This window comes from Ascidiella aspersa, chromosome 3 (assembly GCF_963924565.1).
Source record: "Ascidiella aspersa chromosome 3, kaAscAspe10.2, whole genome shotgun sequence".
NCBI lineage: Eukaryota > Metazoa > Chordata > Ascidiacea > Phlebobranchia > Ascidiidae > Ascidiella > Ascidiella aspersa.
This window is the reverse complement of record NC_139449.1, coordinates 22,199,910-22,225,452: the sequence shown is the minus strand read 5'-3', so window position 1 is coordinate 22,225,452 and position 25,543 is coordinate 22,199,910. Positions and strand designations below refer to the sequence as shown.

General features: G+C 37.1%; 1 protein-coding gene across 1 annotated transcript in view; it reads left to right on the top strand.

The window, feature by feature from the left end:
- Positions 1-25,543, top strand: part of LOC146160860 (importin-4-like) — a 70,852-nt gene that overhangs the window by 40,249 nt on the left and 5,060 nt on the right. Inside the window, exon 21 of the mRNA XM_083383379.1 lies at positions 25,352-25,435. Coding sequence (XP_083239505.1) covers positions 25,352-25,435 — 84 coding nt within the window. The remainder of the gene's footprint in view (positions 1-25,351; positions 25,436-25,543) is intronic.

Genomic DNA, 25,543 nt, shown 5'->3' with positions numbered 1-25,543 from the left:
ACAGCGGAAATGGATCTATTTTCAATTTCATCTTTAGCTTTCGTCTATTACAAATCGTCCATGACAATTAATATACAACTAAAACGTCTTCCATCTACAAGGCAGATACCAATATACACCAACTTACTGTAATTGAGTGCAAGCTGTAGCCACCAATATGCAAATAAGTAGAGTTCCGAATAGGCTTGCCATTTTTATCGATCTGAACAAACTAAGCAGATATAGTTAATCAAATACAAAATTTAGCTCCAAACTGCTGTGTTCTTTGTGAATTCCGTTGCAAACTATGATCCGTTGTAAAGGACGCCCCGATTTTATACACGCACCGAAAAAGAAACTGAACTGATACCAGAAAGGAAGCGACGGCCATATTTTTAGCGTATTGTCTTGTCGGACAAGCGCGGCTTAGTTGAGCCACTATCACTGAAGTGACGCCTACGTTTTTGACGCGAATACGTCGATTAGCGTTAAATTTTCTCACATGAGTAACCTCGCAACGCATATTCAGACGTTTTTGTCGTTTTCAACGTGAATGGCGGATTTGCTTGAGGCTTTTTTCCGTTGCGCGACGTGCCCCAAAGAAGTCCCCAGCTTGCTGATTACGTTCAACGTCGGATTCTAAATTAAACAGAATTTCGTTTACCTTAGTTTCGGGTTGCTCCTTGTTGGACCGAACTTCAGTCTTAACCTTTCTGCTTTAGCTCTGACACTTCTCCGCCGATTTGTCGTCTTCATTTTCTTGCAATTTTACGACTATTTATATAATTTTAATTTATAATTTCTATAATTAGTTAAAAGGCGCTGGAATTCCTATTTATGCTTGGTCTGATTCGGTTTAGTTCGCCTCGCTACGATGTTCTCCTATATACGTATGTTTGAAGTCAGTGCTTCGCCGGGCAAAGTTTATGTCTTTTCTTCGACAAGTTGCCTTCCAATGGTGAATGTTTTAAAGGATTTTTCTACTTCCGTCTTTTCGATTTACTCTATAGATTTTAACGTTGTGTGTTACAAAATTTTGCGTTGTTAGCAAAACGTTGAGCTTATTTGGCGGGTTTTTTTCTCCCCTGGATACCGCTAATACTGGTTTGTCTGACTCTTCATTGTGGCATTCGACGTGGCAAAGAAGGTAACAATTGATTTCTGGTAATTCGCAGGACTTCCGCTGCTCCGACGGCGGGCTTGACTTTTCTTTGAAACACTAATTTGTTGCGGATGTGCCTCAAACGGTTTCTGCATCCGCCCAAAAACTTGCCTACTCTCAGTTAATCACGCCCGACACTTGGTTGCCATTAAGCTACATGAATATAAGAAAAGCGCGCATGTCTTTACTCACCACTCGACGTCTGACGTCACCGCGACAACCCTCACTAATTTTTTTTTCCGAATTACCCGTTTTAATTTTTTATGGGGTTATTTCGTCCGAACATCTAAATGCGTGAAACTTAGTTGTTGCGTTCGTTTTACGCACACTATGCGCGACTTGCGTCAGGAAACTGGAAAGATAAATGTAAAAACAATTGTGCCCATTATTGTATGGCCATTGGTGGCCGTGTATTATATATCCACATATACGACACGCGGTTAAATATTATCCGAACATTTTTGTTGATTCATAATTAAACAAAACGTCCCCTGTCTTAAATCAAGTTCAACAAAAACATCAATTAAGTAATCTCGTGGCACCTGGTGTGAGAATTACCGGAGTAGACGTTTGGCAGTAAAAGGTTTTTATTAATATTAACAAACAGAAGTGTTTCGCACGGGCCACGCATGCCTAATTAGACTCACGACGAGTTAAAAATTCACGCGAAATGTGCTGAAAATATGCCAAACATTTTTATCATGTTATAACAGTTGGAAATAATTTTCGTTTTACAACATTTTTTTTACTTAGAAAAATATTTTTGCTTATTTCCCGTGTAATGGTATCAACAAAGTTGTTTTATTAGAGCAGGATAACCGTTGGAAGAATCTTACGCAAACTAAGTATTAGTTACTAAACTTACACTAAATATTTCGATATTATTTATAGAAATCATTTATTTGGTATTTCTATTTGACCTTAAAATTTTTTTTTCATTTTGTTTGCAACGAGAAGAATAAAAAAGAACTTCTAGAGAATTTAAAATTCAGGGTATTTTTTAAATTCGAAAATATCCACTAAATACGATAACAAAACTCAGTCTAATTAGACAAAAATAGAAAAGAGTTTTTCATACACCCAAAGACACAACTGATTTGCGTTACAACTGTTGCAAGCGTTAAAAGTGAAAAGTCAATGAAGGACAGTCGAAGTCTATACACGAAAACAAGTCATTCTAAAAGTTCTAAAAAGACGAAAAACATTCTAAAAAGACGAAAACAAGTCATTCCTGCAATATTGCGTTGTGTAAATAAATATATTCTCTAAATAAAATTCAACATTTTTTTTGTCATTAAGTTAAGTTGCTTAATGACATTGCTTTCGAAAGCACCATATGATCTTTGCGAATTCAACTCACAAAATTTCAAAGATTGTACGTACCCAGTTGTGAAAATCTATTCTTATAAGATTAAAGTAAAATAACTCGCACGTTAAGTGAAATCGATTTAAACGCATTGAAATAATTATGCAACCCTATTGAGCTTTTTGGCTTTGGCAACTTATTCCAAGTTTATCGATATCTATTGTTCTATACGTTCTGTTTCATGCTTTGCCAACGTAACGATTCCATCAGCAAAAAACGCAACAAATCGTACAAAAAAAACAACTAAAAAAATATAGAGCTCAGTGGTCACGTGGTTATGAAATGCAGCCACCTTTACGTCTGTGTATATTTTATCAACAAATATTTTCATGATGCATATGTCGTACGTTTCAAGACTGTTTGGTCATTAAAATTTTAGTTGTTAACCATTTGTTATTTAACGAATGTAACGCAATGTTCAAAAAACTTACAGCATAAGAAAATTTTACCACAAAGGATTTACAGAGGACAGTCGAAAACAATGTTTTGTCGTGATTGTAAGAAAGGCTGTGACTTTTTGACGCAAGTTACGCAAAATGAAACGCAAGTCATGAAAAGTGAAATGACTATAGCGCAGCTGCTTTAGGGCCTTTGACCAATTTACAACGAAATTTATTTGATAGCTATTTTTATCCCATTAGATAATTATAATCCAGTTAGAATATTTTTAGAAATAGTCTAGAATTTTTTCACGGGAAGTGCTTGTGAAATATGGATCGATACCGGTAGCATAACACGGTTAAGGAAAGTAACAACGAAAAAAGACAGTTTTGCATCCTATGACAGAACTCATGAAATGTATGAATGTATGATAATTTGCGGCGACGAAGTTGCTCGTTCACGTTTTAGATTATACAAAAAATTTAAATCAAGTTTATATACGAAACAATTGTTAACTTAAAAAATAACGATTTGAAAGCACAAATACGTGTTTTTTGTGATTAGAAGCTATATCCTTGCTCTATGTCAAACGAAGTATAAAACAAGGAAAAAAATTAAAAGTGTGCCGTGCTATGTGTTTCAAACTATAAGGAGAATTTTTTTTATATTATTGAGAAATTACCCGTTGAAATTTATCTTTTCTTTGGTTCATTTGGGTAAACGTCAGGCTAAAACTTTTTTTGAAAAAAAATTGCACAACCGACCTATTCTGAATATATAGTCAATGTAGAAAAGTTAACTCACAAAAGTCCCCATTTTGCCGTTCAAATTTTTTTTTCCGAAGACCCCCTTATCCAAACATAAAGAGTATGTGGCGAGTTTTTCAAAAGTCGCTTAACTATCGACAGCCCTAATTTGTGACACTTGGAACGCTCCAAAAAGCCACACTCCAAATTATATTGTTCATTGTTATCGCCTATTATTGTGAGTACCGTACTTTCGATTTTACACACTTATGGTAGAAAAATGTTTTATTAAAAGATTGCAGTTGCGCAAAAAGAAAAAAAGTGAATATGAAGGATTTGAAAGTAAACTAATGCACCAATAAGTATAAAGACACCAGTGCAACATGATTGACATCAACGATTAAATCGAGGATAAATTTATAATAAAAAATAGAAAATGCAATTTAGCTCTGTCTTGACATTGCCAGAGCCACAAAAATTAAAAATAACGCAAAACAGAAATTATGTCGATAAATCACAAGTAAATAGAAAATAACGAAGTAGTCAGCCCTTGTAATTTGGCAACACGACACAGTTTGAAAGGATTACAAAAACAATAAAACAATAGCTAGGTTCATATACACGACTGAATTAAAGCCGTTTGTTTCTTTCGTAAACAGCCCTTCAAGTTAAAACTGACCGTTCCTGATGCGGTAATGTATATGCAAGTAAAAAACGTAGAAAAGTACGGAAAAAATCGTTCTTAAGCGCCATATTGACGAAGAGTAAAGAAGGTACAAAAGTGAGGTTGAAATGGGGCCATAGCGCTATGTATAAGGCGAAGCAACATTTGGTAAAAAAGTAAGCTAAAAGTCAAATATTTGGTCATTTAGGGCGGCCTGTTGATTACCAAATGGCCGACTCAACAATGCGCTGACCGCCCGCGTTCGTCGTATATCTGGGAAACTGGCATTGGCATCCCATGTGCGTGGTGACCTTCGCCATTTCGCCGCCAGCCATTTTCACGTTGCGCTTGAACGCGATCGGAACACTGATCAGGGACTCGGTGTAGACGAACTTTTCTGGTTCGCCCTCCTTGGGAACGAAGCAACCAAGACAGGCGCACGCCGTGTCCACGATAAACAGGTCGTCCTGGGACCTGCAAATGACGCGCAGTTTTAGCATACACTAGATTTTGTAGCTTTGTGTTTGGCCCTTTATAGTAATCAGTTTTTGAAAATAAGTTTTCTTCTAGGTGGCCGTAAAAGGCAATCGCACCAGCTTTCGACTCTTTAGTTCAGTGGTTCTCGACCAGGTTGCCTCGACACCCTGGGGTGCAATTTCTAACGAATCTAAATTTGTCAACTCTTACAACTATATTTTTGTAAAGATTAGAGTGGAATAAATCCTATTACAACTTCCTACGTAGTTTAGAATTGATGTATGTTGTTCCAGTTCCGTTTATTGTGTCATTCTAGTAAATAACCTACAAAACATCTTGTGGGGGTGCCGTAATCTATTTATTATTACTGAGGAGTGCCGCAAGCCATAAAAGGCTGAGAAACACTGCTTTAGTTTATAAGGTTCGAGGTAGATACACGTTCAACTCTTGCCACACACCTGCGACTGTCGAAGTTCTTGATGTAGCGCCAGGGCGACAGCGACCTCTCAGCGAGATGACCGGTGCTCGCCTTTTTCTCCAGTCCCTCCTTATACTTGAGGCACAATGCCACGTCGGGGTTTGGCTCGTCGGCGCTCTGTACCTCGGCGTTAAATGTGTCCAGCTGACCGGCGAACGCAGCGTTGATCTTCAGAAGCTTGTCCACCGCCCAATAATCCTCGCGCTGTGTTCTGGAGAAAAAAGGCGTTGAAGTTTAACTTAAACGGTGTTTTACGCATTGTGCACACTTTCGTACTGACGCCTCAATTTTTTTCGTTTACGGACACTATATCCGGTGCTAAGCTTGAGGTTACGAGATTCGATAAGACTCTAAATGTTTGTGATGAAAAGTGATAGCCAGCGTTTGGCATGTTTATCGTCAGCTGCTATTAGATTCTCTTTTTGTTTATCCTTTTTTCACATGTACCATAGCAGATGAAATTGTCCGCTGCAAAAAGTTAATTTTATTTTGTTGTTTTAAAATGTGCATTTCCGAACTCATTAGTTCTGATTTTAATAATTAATTAAAACTTAACTCGAACAGTCGTCAACTGCGCTTCATTTCTATTACTGCAGCGGAAATGAATCTATTTTCAACTCCATCTTTAGCTTTCGTCTATTACAAATCGTCCATGAAAATTAATTTACAACTAAACGTCTTCAATCGACAAGGCAGATATCGATATACACCAACTTACTGTGATTGAGTGCGAGCTGTGGCCACCAATATGCAAATCAGTAAGGTTCCGAATAGGCTTGCCATTTCTATCGATCTGAACAAACTAAGCAGATATAGTTAATCAAATTCAATATTAGTTCCGAGCTGCTGTGTTCTTTGCGAATTCCGTTGCAAACTATGATCCGTTGTAAAGGGCGCCGCGATTTTATACACGCACCGAAAAGGAAACTGAACTGATACCAGAAAGGAAGCGACGGCCATATTTTTAGCGTATTGTCTTGTCGTACAAGCGCGGCTTAGTTGAGCCACTGTCACTGAAGTGACGCCTACGTTTTTTACGCGAATACGTCGATTAGCGTTGAATTTTCTCACATGAGTAACCTCGCAACGCATATTCAGACGTTTATAACGTGAATGGCGGATTCGCTTGAGGCCTTTTCCGTTGCGCGACGTGCCCCCAAAAAATCCCGAATTTGCTGATTATGTTCAACGTCGGGTTCTAAATTAAACAGAATTTCGTTTACCTTAGTTTCGGGTTGCTCCTCATCGGACCGAAGTTCAGTCTAGACATTTCTGCTTCAGCGCCAACTCTTCTTTTTTTTTAATTTTCCGACTATTTATATAACTTTAATTGATAATTTTTATATTTAATTAAAGGCGCTGGAATTCCTATTTATGCTTGTTCTGATTCGGTTTAGTTCGTCTCGCTACGATGTTCTCCTATTTACTTATGTTTGTTTAAAGTCGGTGTTTCGTGGGGCAAAGTTCATGTCTTTTTTTTGACAAGTTTTCTTCCAATTGTGAATGTTTTGAAAGATTTTTTTACTTCCGTCTTTACTCTAGATTTTAGCGTTGTCAGTTACAAAGGTTTGCGTTCTTAGCGAAATGTTGAGCTTTATTAGGGTTATTTTTTCTCCAAGGGATACCTCTAATATTTGTTTGTCAGACTGTTCTTTGTGGCATTCGACGTGGCGAAGTAAGTAACAATTAATTTTAGGTAATTCGCTCTCCGACGGCGGGCTTGACTTTCCTTTGAAACACTAATTTGTTGCGGATGTGCCTCAAACGGTTACTTACTCACCACTCGACGTCTGACGTCATCGCGACAACCTTAACTAATTTTTTTTTGTCTGAATTACCCTTTTTACTTTTTCATGGGGTTATTTTGTCCGGCCATCTATATGCGTAAAAGTTAGTTGTTGCGTTCGTTTTACGCACACTATTTGCGCGACTTGTGTCAAGGAAACTGGAAAGAGAAATTTAAATATTCTTGTACGCCATTATTGTATGGCCGTGTTTTATATATCCACATATACACGACACGCGGTTAAATTACATCCAAACATTTTAGTTGATTCGTTGCCGAACAAAACAATCTTCTGTGTTAAATCATGTTCAACAAAAACATCACTTAAGAATCTCTCGAGGCATACGGTGTGACAATCACAGGAGTAGACAATTGGAATTACAATTTTTTTTCTGAGAAATCGATCACGCAAACTGTTGTCGTTGTCAATGTAGCTGTTAAAAAAATGTAAATCAGTGGATTAATATTGACAAACAGAAGTGTTTCGCGCGGGCCACGCATGCCTAAATAGACTCACGACGGGTTAAAAAGTCACGCGAACTGTACTGAAAATATAGCATAGATATTTATCATGTTCTACCAGTTGGAAATGATTTGCGATTTACAACAATTTTTTACCTAAAATTTTTTTATGCCGAGTATTACGAACAATACAATTTTAAATCAAATCATGTCTTCAAATATTATTGTGATTTGTTACGGTGCACGGCGTTTAGAGCAATATACACGTAAAAATCCTATTTAAATAACACTTTTGCTTATTTCCTAATGATATCAACAAAGTTGTTTTATTGGAGCAGGATAAGCGTTGGAAGAATCTTACGCAAACTAAGTATTAGTTACTGAATTCACACGAAATATTTCGATAGAAATTATTTATTTGGTATTTCTATTTGAATTTTAAAAACATTTTTTTATTTGCAACAAGAAAAATGGCAACGGTCATTGAAATTTTAGTTGTTAACCATTTGTTATTTTGCGAATGTGACGCAAGGTTCAAGAAACTTACAGCATTAGAAAATTTTAGGACAAAGGATTTACACAGTACAATCTAAAACGACGTTGTTTCGTGATCGTACAATAGGCTGTGACTTTTTGACGCAAGTTACGCAAGTTACGCAAAATGAAACGCAAGTCACGTATAGTGAAATGACTATACCGCAGCTACATTATGGCTTTCGATCAATTTAGAACGAAATTTATTTGATGGCTATTTTTGTCCAATTATATAATTATAATCCAGTTAGCATATTTTCATTAGTCTAAATTTTTTTCACGGGAAGTGCTTGTGAAATATGGATCGATACCGGTAGCGTAACACGTTTGAGGAAAGTAACAACGAAAAAAGACAGTTTTGCTTCCTATGACAGAACTCATGAAATGTATAAATGTTTCATAATTTGCCATGACGAAGTACGTCGCTCACGTTTTAAGTTATACAAAAAAATTAAATCATGTTTATATACGAAACAATTGTTAAAAAATAACGAATTGAAAGCACAATTATTGTTTTTAGGATTGATAACTTATCTCTGCTCCAAATCAAGAAGTGTAAAAAATAAAAGTTCGGCGCATTTACGCAAGTGCAAACCCTGGCTTACAACATCAGCACGGCAGAACTAAAATTCACTAAGTTACTGAAAGTTGTGGCCACTAACGCCGCAAAGCAATGTAAAAAAATGATTATTTGTTACCAAACAGACAATAATGACTATCAAGAGCGGGAAAAAAGTGTCAAACGAAAAAAATCTATTTTGCAGTGATTTGTTGATGTCTATAGCATCAAGTTGTAGGAATATTCAGCATGGTGGTTTTATCTTAAACTCTTTACTTAGTAAGCCTAAACTTTTTTCTCGCTCGTCACACAAACGTTAGCAAGGATTTTTTCAACGGTTCCAGTAAAATTAACTTGTTCGCGTAACGCTGTAATTTCTCTCGGGTACCCCTGGGGTTATGCATGCCCGAGTTTGAGAACCCCTGGTTTACATTAAAAAATGCGAATAACCAGACCATGCGAAAAAACTACTGTGTAGATCATACAAGGGTAAAAGGGCGCCGGATAAGTAGAAAGTTACCTTGGGAAATCGAAGAATATATTCCTGTCGTTAAATTTACACACGTTAAGAAGTACTGCTTTGCACACCGTCTTACGTTTATCTAAATAGTTTAAGGATATAATTGGGGAGTTTAAGGCATAAATCTTAAGTGTGGCATTTACCAGAGTCGCAATATCAAAGGTATATGAACATCCGTATGGTGGGCCGAAGTTTTGTGCCAAGCAAACGCTGAAAACCTGAAGGAAATTACTTTGCTTGTGTTTTTTCAACAGTCGATTGGCAATTTTTCTTTTCGTCTGCAAAAGTTTTTAAAAGAAAAACACCGCTTTCCATGACTTTTTAGAACTTATTGAGTTAAACAGATATCCGCCTTAAATTACTATTTCGATTTCTGTTTCTTTGAATTAAGCATCAAGAAGGACAACGCTGGTCGGTCCATATAACTACCAATTACATACAGGGTCGACTGTTTTCAAACCTGTTGTGTAACCTTGTCAAAGAAATAAAAAGTCAAACATAACGTATTTTGAAGGGGTAATTTAAATTTGAGTACCAAACTAATTGTTTGCAAAGTAAATCTTTATGCGACTATACAACAGAATTCGAAATTAAGCTCAATTCTAAACACAAGTAGGGGATACTTAATTTGCTTTGAACGGGCAGGGGTCGGCAACCTACGGCCCGCGGGCTGGATCCGGCCCGCCGGTGTAATTCATCCGGCCCGCGCCTCTTTGATAAATTAGACACGAGTTTATTTCACATACTTTTTGACTTTTTTAACAACGTAATTGCGAAAAATTTTCGCGCTTCGCGCGAATGTTTATTCTACGTCCGGTTTGTTTACCTTTTGATGCCGCCTTGTCAATTAGATCAGCGATTCTTTACCGTTGCGCTGTGGAATGCCAAGTGCGTAGCGTAAAATGGGAAAAAGTATTAAAAAAATATTGAATCTATATATTTTTTAACATTTTTCTATTTTCAGCAATGTAATGAAAACTTGCAAAAATTTTAATAGAAACCGGTATACCAAAAAAATCGCGCTCGCTTCGCTCGCCAGGTGCGCCTTAACTTCAAACAGTTAACAAACACTGAGCTGATTAACTTTAAATGTTATCGCGTTCCCTCAAAGTACGTTTATTACAGTATTCATTCGCTTTGCGTCAACATTTTACTACCTCTGTAAATGCAATTAAACACGTTTTTAAGTGCAAAAAATATCCAAGGCCTGCCTGATTCACAGTTGTTCTAACATTTTAATAACACAATTCTTAGTTATAATTTTGTGCGGCCTGCAGAGACCTTTTTAAGTTTGGTTTCGGCCCGCGACTAGAAAAAGGATGCCGACCCCTAACTTAGACTTTAGACGAGCTTGCCAGTGGGCCCAGCTCAATTAAAAAGAAGATAACTGACTATATTTTACTTCGCTGGTTATTTAGAGGGGCTGAGCATATCCTTCAATATCCTTCAACATCCTTCAACACTACGACTAATATCGTATTTAAGATAAGCTGTTATGTAAGTTTTTTTTTGAAACCCCTCACATTACATTGTTTTTTTTTAAGAAACTAATTTCTCGTGAAGTCATATTTTCTTCGTCTAATATCTTCCATCAATAGGTAAGAAAACATGCTTTATTCAAAATAAAAAATAGAATGTAAAACGAAAGAATATAAATATATGTAAACTACGAGTGGATACATTTTTTTGAAAAGTATGTGTTGGCAGCTGCGCTTACAGAAAATAACTATCACTAGGATTCAAAAATGGAAACACAAAAGTTAATAACTAATAAAAATAAAGCCTAGCGCAGCAAACGCACAAACATTAAATGCACCTTTGCACGCGAATACGTAAAATACCAGGTTAAATTGGGTACAAAAATAGGATAAAAACCGGTTGTTGGGGCCAACTAAAGCGGCCTGTTGATTACAAAATGGCCGACTCAACAATGGGCTGGTCGCCCGCGTTCGTCGTATATCTGGGAAACTGGCATTGGCATCCCATGTGCGTGGTGACGTTTACCGTTTCGCCGCCGGCCATTTTCACGTTGCGCTCGAACGCGATCGGAACACTGATCAGGGACTCGGTGTAGACGAACTTCTCTGGTTCGCCCTCCTTGGGCACGAAGCAACCAAGACAGGCGCACGCTGTGTCCACGATAAACAAGTCGTCCTGAGACCTGCAATTGACGCGTAGTTTTAGCATACACTAGATTTTGCAACTTTCGAACAACCCTTAGCAGTTTTTAGCGCGAGGCCCGTACTTTTGCGGATGTTAAACCATTATTAAGGCATCGGCGACTCTCGCATTTCAGTATTTCGTGAATACACTTGTAAATAACTCCTTAAGCGAAGCTTCTTTACCTTTTTGTCGTATTTAGTGCAGACTTGCTGCGCTACCAACTTTAAACGACCCCACTTGCAATCACATTTCCAAATGCAACTCCAAACCGTAAAGACACTCCATCTTTACCTTCTGCTGTCGAAGTTCTTGATGTAGCGCCACGGCGAAAGCGACCTTTCGGCCAGATTGCCTGTCGCGGCGTCGACTTTGTTCAAGTTGGCATGGTGCTGTCGACACAAGACGGCGTCAGGCATCGGGGTGTCCGAACTAAGCGTTCTGCTATTGAAAGTCGCGAGGCTGTTGGCGTAGGCGCTGTCGTTTCGCATCCGGCTTTCGGCCTCCCAATAATTGCTCGGGCTGTTTCAAACAAAAATCTATTACATTTTTTGGACCTTGCGATCGCTGCTAATGATGCAGCCGTACGTTTTGTTCCTCGCCGTTTTATCATTAGGCCCCTCAAACGTTGCAAAAAATACGCAGCTCCTTTAAAAGTCTAGCAGATTGCTTTCATCTTGGCGATGGTTTCTCGTTATGAATGCATTGCAGTCGGCAAATCTAACTGATGATCATACAATAGTGAAAATTAAAACGTCTTCAAGATGATGCCGAATCTATTTGGCTTTTATTACTGTTAAGCTTTAGAGCTTTGCATAGTGTACCCAATTGTTTTACCAACGTTTTTATTACAATATATTATTTTATTTTTTTAACGCAAGAGTTTCAAAACTTTATACATTATCTTACCTTGTAGCATAACCAACGTAGAGCCGGGAAGCCAGCGCTAGCAAAATTGTTGCCAAACTTTGATGCATTTCGAATTACTTATGTCCCAAGAAAATACCTCGAAAAAATACTCAACTTTTTCGCTGTTTTTTCACTAATGAAAATACCTTAACTTTTTTTGTTTCTAAGACTTGTTTGAATTTGATTATCGTTCCACTTAATCACATCCTTATATATGAGAGAAGAGAAACCTGATCTTGTTTCAGTAAACTTTCCGGTTATCAATGCACCCAATTCATCTTGTGTTGCACATCAATTTTGTTATGACTCACAACTTCCATCATATATTGAATCACAATATAGCGTCGTATTGTCCGTTCCATGACGCCCTTCGACTGATTTCGATTTCGCATCAATTTATTCGAATTCCGTCATTTCCACAGACTTCTGCCAAATTTAAACAATCTTGAACTCAAATGTCGACGTAATTTTGTTTCCGATTTCAAAAAAGAGTATAGTGAAAATCACGGCTTCTAAAATTTTGTTCCAAAAATGTTGCAGCTAAAACCAACCAAATTGCATGCAGTTTCCATGTTAATCATGGTGCCCAATTTATTGAATATAGTAGTATGACGGTGAGCAATCGTGGCGGATTTTCTTATTTCAGAGTTGTAAAATCATCATGAAGGTTGTGTTAACAGTGTAACTGTTCAAAAATAATTTGTTTTTTATTATCGACCCTCTTTTTCCGCAACTTGCCTTAACAGGTCAAAGTAGTAGTAAAAGCATTTTAGTCAAACAAAAAAAATATAATACGAGTAACGGTTTTAATCACCATTTTGTCTTTCATCGGTGACACATAAAGTACAGTTTTTTTAACGACAAATACGTCAGACAACTATGTATGGGTGGTGTTGTTGTTACTATACATAAGCCGTAGAAAGTGGTCACTTGCATCACTGCTAAATATATTCAAATAACCTTTGGTTTTAATTTTGTTGCGTTACAGAGTATATTCGGTTCGCTTGGTTCAAATTTTATTTGGCCCTTAATAATTTTGTTTTTCCTATAATCAAATCACGAGTTTGATCAGAGCACGACATGTAGTTTATTTAGCAAACAAATTATCAAATACTCATTACACAAGTGTATATGTAAAATAGTAAACGTTATACACAGCTAGGCCGGCTTATAACTTTAGTTTCGATGATTCAAAGTGTGTGGAATTCGTCTTAGACCACAAGTGTTATGCGCGCTTTATTTAACCTTAAACTATCCTACGTGAATTTGTCAAACGAATTCGCACACCATTGTGGTTAACGCCGATCACTACTTAACTATACTGGGAATTATAATGAAGACAGATGGGTTAATCTATCCGAGATGTGCAAGATGTTTTCGATTCTTTAGTTCGTTCGTTTAGCCGGTATCAACTTTATATTGGGAATTCCAAAGTAACCTGTTTTTTTTTGCGGTACAGTAAAAATTTCTAAATTTTCGATGGTTTGACATACATTTGCTAAATGGATCACGCACATAAGGTCAACACGGCGAAACCGTTTAGCAACTTTACCACATAACATAAGTAAAAAAAACGTCAACACATGTATACTTAAAAGAAAATGTAAAAGTAGTGCCTCCCTAATTGTTAAATAACTCTTTTTGTCTACCTTATCATCTTATATTGGCAATCTGTGTGTAGGATTTGCTAAATCGTACGACTAGCGTGTTGTAACGGTCTCTCACGGTGTTGCATGCAGCTCTCGTGTTAACCATATGCGGCCTAATTTCCTAAGCACGTTGAGTATATTAGTGGAAAGGATAAATTTTAGATGCTAATTGAATTTAATAAAGTTAAATTCCAAGTTGTAGTTACAAAGGTCCTGTACATGTATAGTAGTACATCGTGTTATGGTTTTATTTTTGTTCATCTTTTTGTGTTTTAGTTGGATATAAGTTTTTCGGCAACGCGCAGTTAAGGTAATCGTTTCCCACGTTGCATTTAGGTCGCCGAAATTTGCAGCGTCATGCTTTGATTTGGTTGCAGCGCAACTCTTTGTAGTTCTGCAAAGAAAGTGACGCATCAATTTGCTGCTCGCTCGTTTAAAACCTTTCGGGTTGATTTGGACGTTTTTTTTTCACACAAATTCGTAGATTGCAATGCACTAATTTGACATCGCTACCGACGAAACTAAGTGACATCCATCAAGACAAGTCGGTTGTTTCTTGTTTAACATTTCTCTCTTACAACTCTGGGCTCACTGTTTTAGTTTAATTTATGTACAATAATGCACTATTTTTGGGGTTTTTAACTTCCTTCAAAGGGATTTTGCCGCTGGTCAAAAGACCTAACCAAATTAGCTGCAACTGATATGAGGCCACATTTTAGTCGCTGCTGCCCTACAGCATTAGATGGTGTTGTTCATTGATAATAATGTTTCAGCATTACACTTGCGAGTGAAAGTTTTTGAGTTGCCTGATGCCCTCTTTACCCAGGTTGCCATGTCGCCCAAATTTCGCAGTGGTAGCGTTAATCTGTTTTCCTATAGCATTAATGGGGTATAGGTTGCTCGGCAACTTGCATTGGGGGAAAACTCTAGAAACGCTGCAAGCAATAATCGAGTTGCCAATTGCATTGTTTAGCCTTACTTCTGTTTCCCACGTTGCCTTTAGGTCGCCGAAGTTTGCAGCGTCATGCTTTGATTTGGTTGCAGCGCAACTCTTTGTAGTTCTGCAAAGAAAGTGACGCATCAATTTGCTGCTCGCTCATTTAAAACCTTTCGGGTTGATTTGGACGTTTTTATTAACAAAAAATCGTGGATTGCAATGCACTGATTTGACATCGCTACCTATACGAAACTAACTGAACTGACATATTTTAAGACAAGTCGGTTGTTTCTTTTTTAACAATGCTCTCTTACAACTCTGGGCTCACTGTATACCAGGGGTCTTCAGACTTTTTTTCATTAAAGGCCAGACAACTGTAAGTACTTGCAATCGCGGGCCGAAAGTCATATTTTGTCAACAGTTTTAGGTGAAGAAAATAAATCAATATTTAAATAAATAATTAGTGATCTTCATAAAACTGCCGTGCGGTTGTGTTTTAGTTTAATTTATATACTGTAATGCACACTATTTTATGGGGTATTTAGCTTCCTTAAAGGGATTTTGCTCTTGGTCAAAAGACCTAACCAAATTAGCGACAAATGAACCTGAGGCCATATTTTAGTCGCCGCTGCGCTACAGCATTGGATGGTGTTGTTCTTGTTGATAATCTTTCAGCATTACACTTGTGAGTGAAAGTTTCGGCAACGCACAGTTAAAAAATTCCAGTAAAATGTACACCTGCCTATATACTACAGAGAGTTGGTTAATACGCTCTTACGCATTACCCAGGTTACCATGTCGCCCAAATTTTGCAGTGGTATCAAACGTTAATCTGTTTTCCTATCGCATTAATGGGGTATAGGTTGCTCGGCAACGCGCATTGAGTAAAATTCCAGAAACGCCGCAAGCAATAATCGAGTTGCCAATTGCATTGTTTAGCCTTACTCCTGTTTCCCACGTTGCCTTTAGGTCGCCGAAGTTTGCAGCGTCATGCTTTGATTTGGTTGCAGCGCAACTCTTTGTAGTTCTGCAAAGAAAGTGACGCATCAATTTGCTGCTCGCTCGTTTAAAACCTTACGGGTTGATTTTTAGCTTTTTCTTAACACAAATTTGTAGATTATGACGCAATTGTTAGACATTATTACCCATGTTAGCTTTATATACCCAATGCTCGTCATCTAAAATAAGGACAGCTGGAACAATTATGATTCGCATATCGACCAATCCCTTGAAATTCCGGATAATATAAACGAGACATCTTAGTACATGAGGATAGTTAGTCGGCGAAATATTTCAAGTATAGTTGTTTCATCGTTTGTGTTGTTTTTATAGTAGCGCGAATATTTTTGGCATATGTGTTTCACGTGGCCTACAATATTTTTATCGCTCAAAGAGAAAAAAGTCACAATGCAAATGAAAAGTTATTACAGTTATTACCCTCCTCTCCTCAAATAAATCATACGTCTATATGTAAAGCCAAAAAGGTATAAAACGGTGTCCTCTTGGGACCTTTAATTTTCTTTGGAAAAGTACAAAACCTTTTTAAAAGGACATTTGTACCCACAGCCCTTAAGTTATACAATCAAACACACGAAATGGTCTCATCTCATACATGGTTGCTGCGACACATGCTTTGCCAAAACGTATTATTCGCAAATTTAGTTTCTACAGTTCTAATCTGCAAATCTACCGAAAATAAACGCACTGTTTCAGTTTGACGAACACCTGAAGAATATGCTTTAGGTCGCTAAAACAGTTAATATGGTTCTGGTCCATGCAAAAATGCTTTGGCGCATGATGTCTGGATTCTCATATTTGGCCGGTGGATATTAATCCACATACAAATATTTCTCTCGTCGGTGTAAAAGGTTTCACACCTCTGGCTTACATCATAAAAGCCATATGACGCTTAATCTGGAGAGACAACGTAAACGTATACTTAGTTTTGTCAAAAAACGGTGTGCACAGCGCTGGCGGAAGTGTGAATGCCCCAGGCACGGACATACCTGGGAAATACGCCAACTATTATGAGTCTTGCTTAAAAAATCCAAGGTTTCTGCTCTAATATGGAGATACATGGACCTTGCTTTACTTGTAGAGTTGCCTGAATGTGAATCAGAATATTTTTTTGTCATAATTTATAAAAAATACCATTGGTTAAGAGGCTGCATATTTCACAGCCGCTGGGCTGATCATAGTGTCGACGTCTCTTGTTACTCTACGCACAATTCTCCTGTTATGTGGTAATCAGCCGCATGATATTATATATCATAAATATCGTTTACCACCGTATGAAAAGTGTGGGAAGATTTTTGTTTCTGATTTAAGTCTTTACACATCTCCAAAAATATATTCTGTTATACAAAATAATAAATAAAATTACGCCACAGTGTTTTAGATGGCGTATATCATAATACCAGTGTTGAAGATTAGCGTTTAAAGAAACTTTATTTACGGCAGTTTTTGCTATGATTTGTCATTAGTATTTTTTGATATTCACTAAATCCTAATTCGCTAGGAAGTTAGCACAGGCCCTGCGGTTCCGGTAAGACCGGATTGGAAAACTTGTATCAATGACATAATTTTACTCAGGTAAAAGTCCTCGAAATGAAAAATAGTGCTATGTAAATTAAATCAAATAACACGGGCTTGAGCCTTAAAAAGTCTTTTTACTCAAATGGCACCCAGAAAAACATTATTAAGGTTAAAGACATTCCTATGCAACGAAATTTCCAGATAATTTCAATACGAGCACGGTTTAACAATAGTTCAAGTATTTTTATATAAGTATCTTTGTTGGATGTATGTTTTTGTGTTTTTTAAACCATACTTTAATTTTAACTGCATGTTAGCTATATAATTTTTTTATTACACGATAATAATTCACACGGCGGAAAAAACAGAGATAAAAGTTAGAGAGCACCTAATAAGTGGGAACAGATATACAGTGTGCTTAAAGACTGGATCATTTAACTTTAAACGCTGTTAGATTCTCATTTCCTAACGCAATATGGTATTCTAATTTTGTCACTGTTTTAACCATGTTCTTAAACATAATTGAAAAAGGCGAATTCTTGGCGTATAAACATCGATAAATCACAAAGCAAGCACAAATCAATAAACAGTTTAGCAAATTATTGTCAATAATGGTACCAAACAGAACAGTTACGCCATAGGTACAAGATTTAGATCCCGTTTTACTTGCGTTCTTCTTCATGTGGACGATCAGTAGTGAATATTTTTTTCCCATTTTCGGCTGGGGAGCCTGCCGTGGTGTGGTCCCACTCGGGTGGGAGAGCAGCGACCATTTTAATAAAGGTTTTTCAATGTTTGGTTGGAATTTGTATTTAACTGTCAAATGGTTTTAAGTCATATAGTGTCCCGAGCCGTTCAGTAGATCATTGTGTTTAAGAACTCCCGCATTGATGAGTGAATTTAGGTAAAATATTTAAGCTTTGTCGGACCTTGTTATTCACCCTAATTAATGGGAGTGGCCATTAATGTTTGGGATTGTGTTATGGTCATCGAAATCGTTTTTGCCTCATAGTAAAAGTATAGTATCGTCAGCGAGTGAGAAATTCATCGTAATTCAGTTGTAATGCTACAAATTCATCGTTACGCAACGCCACGCCGTTGCTAGACATTTAATACTTAGTTGTCTGACGCCTATTTCGATTTGGAATTCGCGCGATAGTCGCAATATTATTATTTTTTTTACACATAAGGACACGACAAAACGAAAGCAATAGAAAAAACAGGCAAGGTAAACTCATATCAGAAAGCGATGATTTAGGCATTAAAGACCGTTGGGATTCGTGACTTAGTTTTATTGGGCTTAAACAAAGCCCTGGAGAGAGTCGTTTATTTTGATATTGTTAGAGGCAAGAAGACGTCCAATTTCTGGACGATTTGACCGTACTGAAGAAGATATTTAAATTCGGAACGGATTCGTCGATAGATCTGCCAGACCACAATACCAAACGACATATAAACACGATTATGGCCTACATTTATCACATTTCGCCGAGATCCAGACAGTTACCTCTTCCCAGAAAGTTACTATTTAGCTAAAACTGGCTATATATTTTTTTAAATGACTAAACAGCGCCATCTTGTGAGATCGTTAAGGCACAAAAAACGCGTTGTTGTATTTTTTATTTAGTTGCTGAGTGCCCAGTTTTAACCAATTCCTAGTTTTAACTGCTTTATATTTTAATGAAAAAAATGTATACTGTAATTAATCGTTATGTAAAATTTGGTTTATTAGAAGCTTTGCATGTTGTTTGATACACCTTTAATATTAAGAAATGGTACACAAATTTCGACCCAACCGCAAATTGAAAAAAATATGAGGGCTGTGGTTGAGTTCTTTCCACATGTGAAAAGTAAACCAGAAATATCTCAACACATGTAAATCGTGGTTAGGCCCATTCGTGTCAGAACACTATAGGCTACAGTTGCCGTCCCGGAAGTAGGTCCCGAACTAGGTAACTGCCCACGGCAGCGTAAGGAACTGTTTTTTTGTCTTTTTTGTTTGGTGTGTATTTAGAGTTAATTAGATTGGTAACGTGTTATATTTAAAGTTTTCGGTTTGTTTGGCTATATTAACTGTTTTTTATTCTTTGTTCTGCGTCTACGTATTTCGTGCTTGGTATTCACTAACGGAAAGAGTTTCACAGTATCATGAACTTATCACGGTAATGTGAACACCGTATCCTTGTTCTGTAAATCTGTTTCTGTCGGTAAAATTTATACAAAATGAAAGTAATGTTTTTTTCTGGCTGACTTGTGCCTATGAGCAGACTTGGACAAGTCGATTTATTTTAGCATTTAAAAATTAGATAACAATTAAAACTAGAGCATTTTAGTTTTTCTAAATTATTAGAATTAGAAGTAGATCGTTTTGAGATTTCTAAAATTAGATTAGAATTAGAATTACCGAATCTTAAAAAATCAAATTTGAACTAGAATAACATTTAATTATTTACAAACAGTTTAAGCTTTAATCGCAATTTATTCTTGTGTGTGCTAATTTGTATGCCTTTTTATGCTTTTTAGACCATAAAAATTACTTACAACTCGTTCCAACCAAAACAATTTAATTGAAATTATTTATTTGAACTAAGAGAACAAAAATGCCGTTGGACAAATAGCATATTTGGTAAATCCGAATTAGATTAGAATTAGATTACACAAGCAATTAAAAAATTAGATTAGAATTAGCATTAGCCGCATTTTGCTCTAATTCAATGAATTAGAAAACTAAAATTATCTAGTTGTACAAGTCTGTCTATGAGGTTCTGGTATTGATGTATAATGCACAAGGGAAGGCAGACTATTCCTTTTAAAAACTTGATGCTGTATATTACGGGTTTGTTTTTTGTTGCTTAAGCCGTTTGTCTCGGCCATTTAAGAAACGATCGTTCGGCATATTCATTGTTTCATCGCGTATATCTATGTGAAATTACTTTAAATTTCCCGCCTTGCCAACGCTTCTCTTTTGTCAGATATGGTTTCTTAATTCCAATGTTTAGATTATATATTCCCAAAATACTGTTAACTTCAAATCTCTGCCCTAATTAAACATATTTGGTCCTGGTGTTCTATAGTCTAGCCTGGCGCATTTGCCAATATAAGTAGCGGTACACAGGGCCGGATTAAGGTTTTTATGGACCTGGGGCTGTGTGGTAGTCAGAGGCCTATAGGACTTTTCATTCTGTTTTTGTTCCAACCAGAATTAACATGAATAGCTGTATTTTATTGACTTGTTAAACAGATTCAATTAACATGTTTTCTAGATTTAGATAAATAAAAGCTGTTGATAACTTCATTGCTATCTATTCAAGTCTCGTTTTTAATACGAAGTGGAGCTAACGAATGCAACTTTTTTGGCAAAAATAAAAGAGACACGATAGAAAACGCACACAAATTTATTTCAGTAAGCATTTTTTAGCTTTCTTCGGCGTTAAAATGGTGTTCTTTTAGCAGTGCAAAGCTTAATACTCAAGCAAGGTTTCAACACTCTCTTTAATAATATGGTTAAACTCAGTAGCTAGTTCCGCCAGAAACGAAAATATTTGCTAAACACGATCGTATGCTGCAAGTTGGGAATCGAAAAATACAAATCTTCTTTAAATATGCTCGGTGAGTCAAGTGATGTGTTTTCCGATTTTCCACTTGGCAGCAGTAATCTCTTAGGCCTATCTAAACAGAAACTTTCCTTCAGAATCACATATCCGCAGAATTTTCTCTTCAGCATCACATGAAAAAACAGCCAAACTTTAACATCACATTATGACATGTTCTTGTGATACCCCTCTACAAATAACATCTTGGAACGTAGCCTGCTAAGGCTTGTTACCTTTTTACGAAAGCTGAATTATTATTCAAAACATTTACGATTTTAAGGAATTGCGACAACTTGACTGAGCTAATGTGCTGTCTGTAAACATAAGTTGAGGCAGCTCGTTGTAATTTTTTTAGCTTTGCTTCGCAAAGTAGCATCATGTTGTAAAGCAGTGGTTGGCAAACTTTTTTTTGTCGCGGCCCAAAGCACTCTTTCCAGAGCTATTGAAGGCGTAAAACCACTAGGAAAACAGTGGCGGATTTAGGATATTTTATATTAAAGTAAAATATTACACGGCCCCATGGAAAACATACTATAAAAGAAGAATATACGCGCGAAGCGCGAAAATTTGCGTTTACAAATAATTAGAGTTGGCAAAAATATAGTTCGACAGGCTCCCGGGACCACATTTGGCACGTGGGTCTAAACCACGCTGAGACAATATAAACATTTTTAGCCAAACGAACTTTTAAAATAAAGTGCAATAAATGTACGGCCATCACGCAGCCCAAAACTACATGATAACACTAAGCTGTTCAAAGTAACTCGCAGCCCACTAAAAATGGCTCTGCGGCCTACTTTTGGGCCGCGGCCCACAGTTTGCCGACCACTGTTGTGTAACAACCAGGCATTGACGCTTATCGTCTGATGAATTTAAAAACAACATAATGGATATTTTACTTGAAACAATAAAACGATCTAGCACTAGCGGTGATATCTCTACAGATATTAAAACTTCACATTATTTTTACAAAGACAACGTCGTTAGGTCATATTAAGTTGTTGCGGTGGGCCTGGGGCTGCAGCCCCCGCCTTAATCCGCCCCTGGCGGTACATTGCATGACCTGTTGTCACATATTATGTTACCTTAACTCTATCACTTCCCACTAATTTGGTAAACATGAAAAGAATCCTATACCAATCAATTTTTTTTAAAAAGAAGCTTTACTCACTAAAACAAGTATAAAACACGTATATAAAAAATGGTAAAGAAACACATTGCACATGAACATTATGGTGTTATATAGCAGGTGTATGGTGTTTTCTGAAAACGATTTAAATTCACAGCCGGAATAATTAAGCTTAAATCTTTGTCCACCAACGGTAACAAACACTGTATTTTAAATCAAAATAATCGTAAAAGAGAGCTTGAAAGACCCACAATAACTAAGCTGGCAACATAAAGGCTGCAAAATACCTGTGCAATCGTTTAAAACGGTATGCGTGTTTTTCTATCCACTACTAGAAAGCCATTTTAAAGCTGATACATATTAAGCAACAATCAGTATATGACGTCATAGTCCTGGCGCAATTAAAAAAACGAAGTCGAAAGATGTCCTAGCAAAAACGTTTTCTGTCTTAGTGATTTTCTACGTAGCCTCAATTGGGAATTGGCAAGTGCAGCCGATTTGAACGGTAACTTCCTGCGGCTCTGTCGAGCCACTGTATGTGACTGGCAGCTGAAATTTAAGGGGAACGCTGATCAACTCCAGCATTTCGGTTCGGTTTACGGGATCAAGGCAACCCCTACAAAGGCATTCAGCTTGCGGAATAATTTTTGGCGTCCTAAAAAATTTAAATGAAAGTTAAATTTATACCAAAATAAATAAGCTTACTGTTGATAGCCATAACACTTAAATGGTTTTCGCTTAGGCTTATTTAACATTGCAGGGTGCGACAGTATGTTTAGGCCAGTGTTTCCCAAACTTTTTTTCTCGCGTACCATTTTGAGCTTTTGTACAGTGTTCATGTACCACCTAAGTTACATCTGACTAGAATATCTCAAACTATACCTATTTTAGCATATAGATAAGAAAATGAGCATGTAGCTGTATTAGAGTTTAACAACTATCATTCCAGGAAGACTTAAAAGCCATAAATTAAGCAAAACACAGCAAATAGTTTTAATGCGATGGATGTAGTTGTTTTTTTCGCGACCAGCTGGTTGAGATGTCGTCGGGAGTATGCTTGGTTTCATAGCTGAATTAGCAAGCGCCTTCATACAAACAACATATTGCGGAACAGCTTCTCTATTGTGTTCAATAGCTATAAACCCGTAGTTTATGTAGCCTAAGTCTGGCTGTACTTTCGTTTAGACATGTTCCTAGTATAGTTAAATTAAACAAAATTAAATTCTCACCCTATATTCCTCTATTTTAAAAGAAATTACAGTAGTTCAATATGATTGAAATATCATTATACATATGGCAATACTACACTGCTGCTCTTCAGTTTATTACTACTTACATATTAAACCAGCCAAAAATTAACGTTTTATTATCTTCAACAAGCTAAGTGTTACGTCATAAACGTGCGAAACCTCAAATTAAAGGTAATTAAAACGCAACATTGCAAATACCCAATCTGAAAGTTTTAAAAGTTGAAAGTTTTCGCAAGTTTATACATATGCTTTAAAAAGTTTTCGCAGATTTATACGTAGTCGCGTACCACCTGAAAGACTCTCGCGTACCACCGGTGGTACGCGTACCACAGTTTGGGAACCACTGGTTTAGGCTGACTGCGATACACGAGGATTCGTATACAGTAACAGAAATAACAAACAAAAAACAAAAATACTTGCCTTCTTGCGTTAAAATCGGCTGTAAAATATTTCCACGGCGACAAGCTGCGCACGCGGAGTCTTTCCTTTCCGTTCAATTCCTTCCCTATTGGACAATCGCCATTTCCTGCATGCCTTCGGTAACGCCGCCCCGTTTCATAGACGCTGCCTTCGGATTCTCCAGTCTCGTTGCTGAACTTGTTAAAGAGCTCGATTGCCTCTTGATAATCTTTATACATGTTTTCATTTCTGCGCAAACAAAACCCGTGCAGCAATGTTTTACGTTCATAAGTTAAAAGCGCGTCTAATTTACTTTATGCCTGTCGTTGACTTGACATTATTCTTTTTTTTCGCTATTTACTGCATATGTGATGCGGGGTAACCCTTTTAAAAGTAACAAAAATAGTATCTTACTGTATCGTACATGCACACAATATCTGTCTTCAAAAAGGCTAATAGAATCGTCCTTATAGCGACACGCACAATACTTACATGGGCAATCCTGAAACGGCCACTAGAACGATGGCAAACATGACTGTAACGAAGTTTCTCATCTTTGTTTATTTTGTATACGTGTAACTCAACTATGCTCTGGTGCTGTAATCGGTCTTGTAAACTCCACGCACTGTAACCTTTTATCCCCATGGCTGCCGGGCCCGTTGGGGCATCACCGCAAACCAAATGCCTCATTCTTTAAGATCAAACGTGCTTTCTGGTTGCTTGCTGTTTCTGTATTCCCTTGGTTTCGCTCTCTCAATTGTAGGGTGGTTTCCCGCTGACCAGTGTGGTTTGACAATTTCTCGGGCACTGTAAGGTTGGCGACTTTTAAAAATCTTAAGGCTGCTTTTGTCGGTCTTTTTATTTAAAACGTAAAACAAAAGAGAAAAAATGTTAAAAAATAAATACGAAAAAAATACCAAATTTATGAGTTTTTACACTTGAGAAAAGTGCTGTTCATAACTGTTTTTCAAATGCGATACATTGATTAGGAAATAATAGAATGTGATAACCACACCGCGCCAAAATACAGAGTGTTAACATGTTTACAACTTTGTACGCCAGCAAAGAGATTAGATTGCTTTAAGAAAGTTTAAAAAATTGTAAAATGTTGCAACTTTGAAAGTTACTAAGTAAGTTGCAACTTTAAAAGTTACTTAATGTACACAATCAAAAATAGTATCCCGGCAAACCCAGTTTATTTTTACACTTTATCCTTTTATTTCGTCATGACGTGACGTGACGCCGAAACGTTGCGCAAACCGCCCAGGCTTGGTTTGTGTTGTCTACCGTATATTGACCAGTTTCTGCGCCAGCAATCTACTGCATTTCCTTGTTGCTGATGCTACTTCAACCAACTTACTCCTGCATAAACAGGCGCGTCACATATCGTAACACAAACGACAGGGCCTTTCAGTTTCTGCGTTCAAATGTTTTGATGCCATTCTTCTATACACATAATGTAAGAGAAATTAAACAAAGGGTATTTTTATCCAACAATGGAAACTGATTTGTAGAATATTAGTAAGAAAAATAACAATAACTATCCACGTCATTGATTCTGCACCAAGCAATCTATCACGATTGAGTGCACACATTCTAAGCAGGCATCCCTGTGCGCAAAATAAAAGTATAATACTTGCACTTGCTTCGGTTAACCTTCGTATTGTTTCTGCTAGATTTTGATGAACTCCTTGTTAAAAATCCTGCAGCAGAAGGCAGCCTGTCAAGACGAAGATGCTGACGACGAAGACGACCAACAGGTATTTATTTCTTGTTTTTTCTCACAATGCAAAATTCTGTCTTGACAGCAATGCCTCCAGACCACAGAAAGAAAATTCGTACAAAAGGAGTGTGAAAAAGGCGACTCC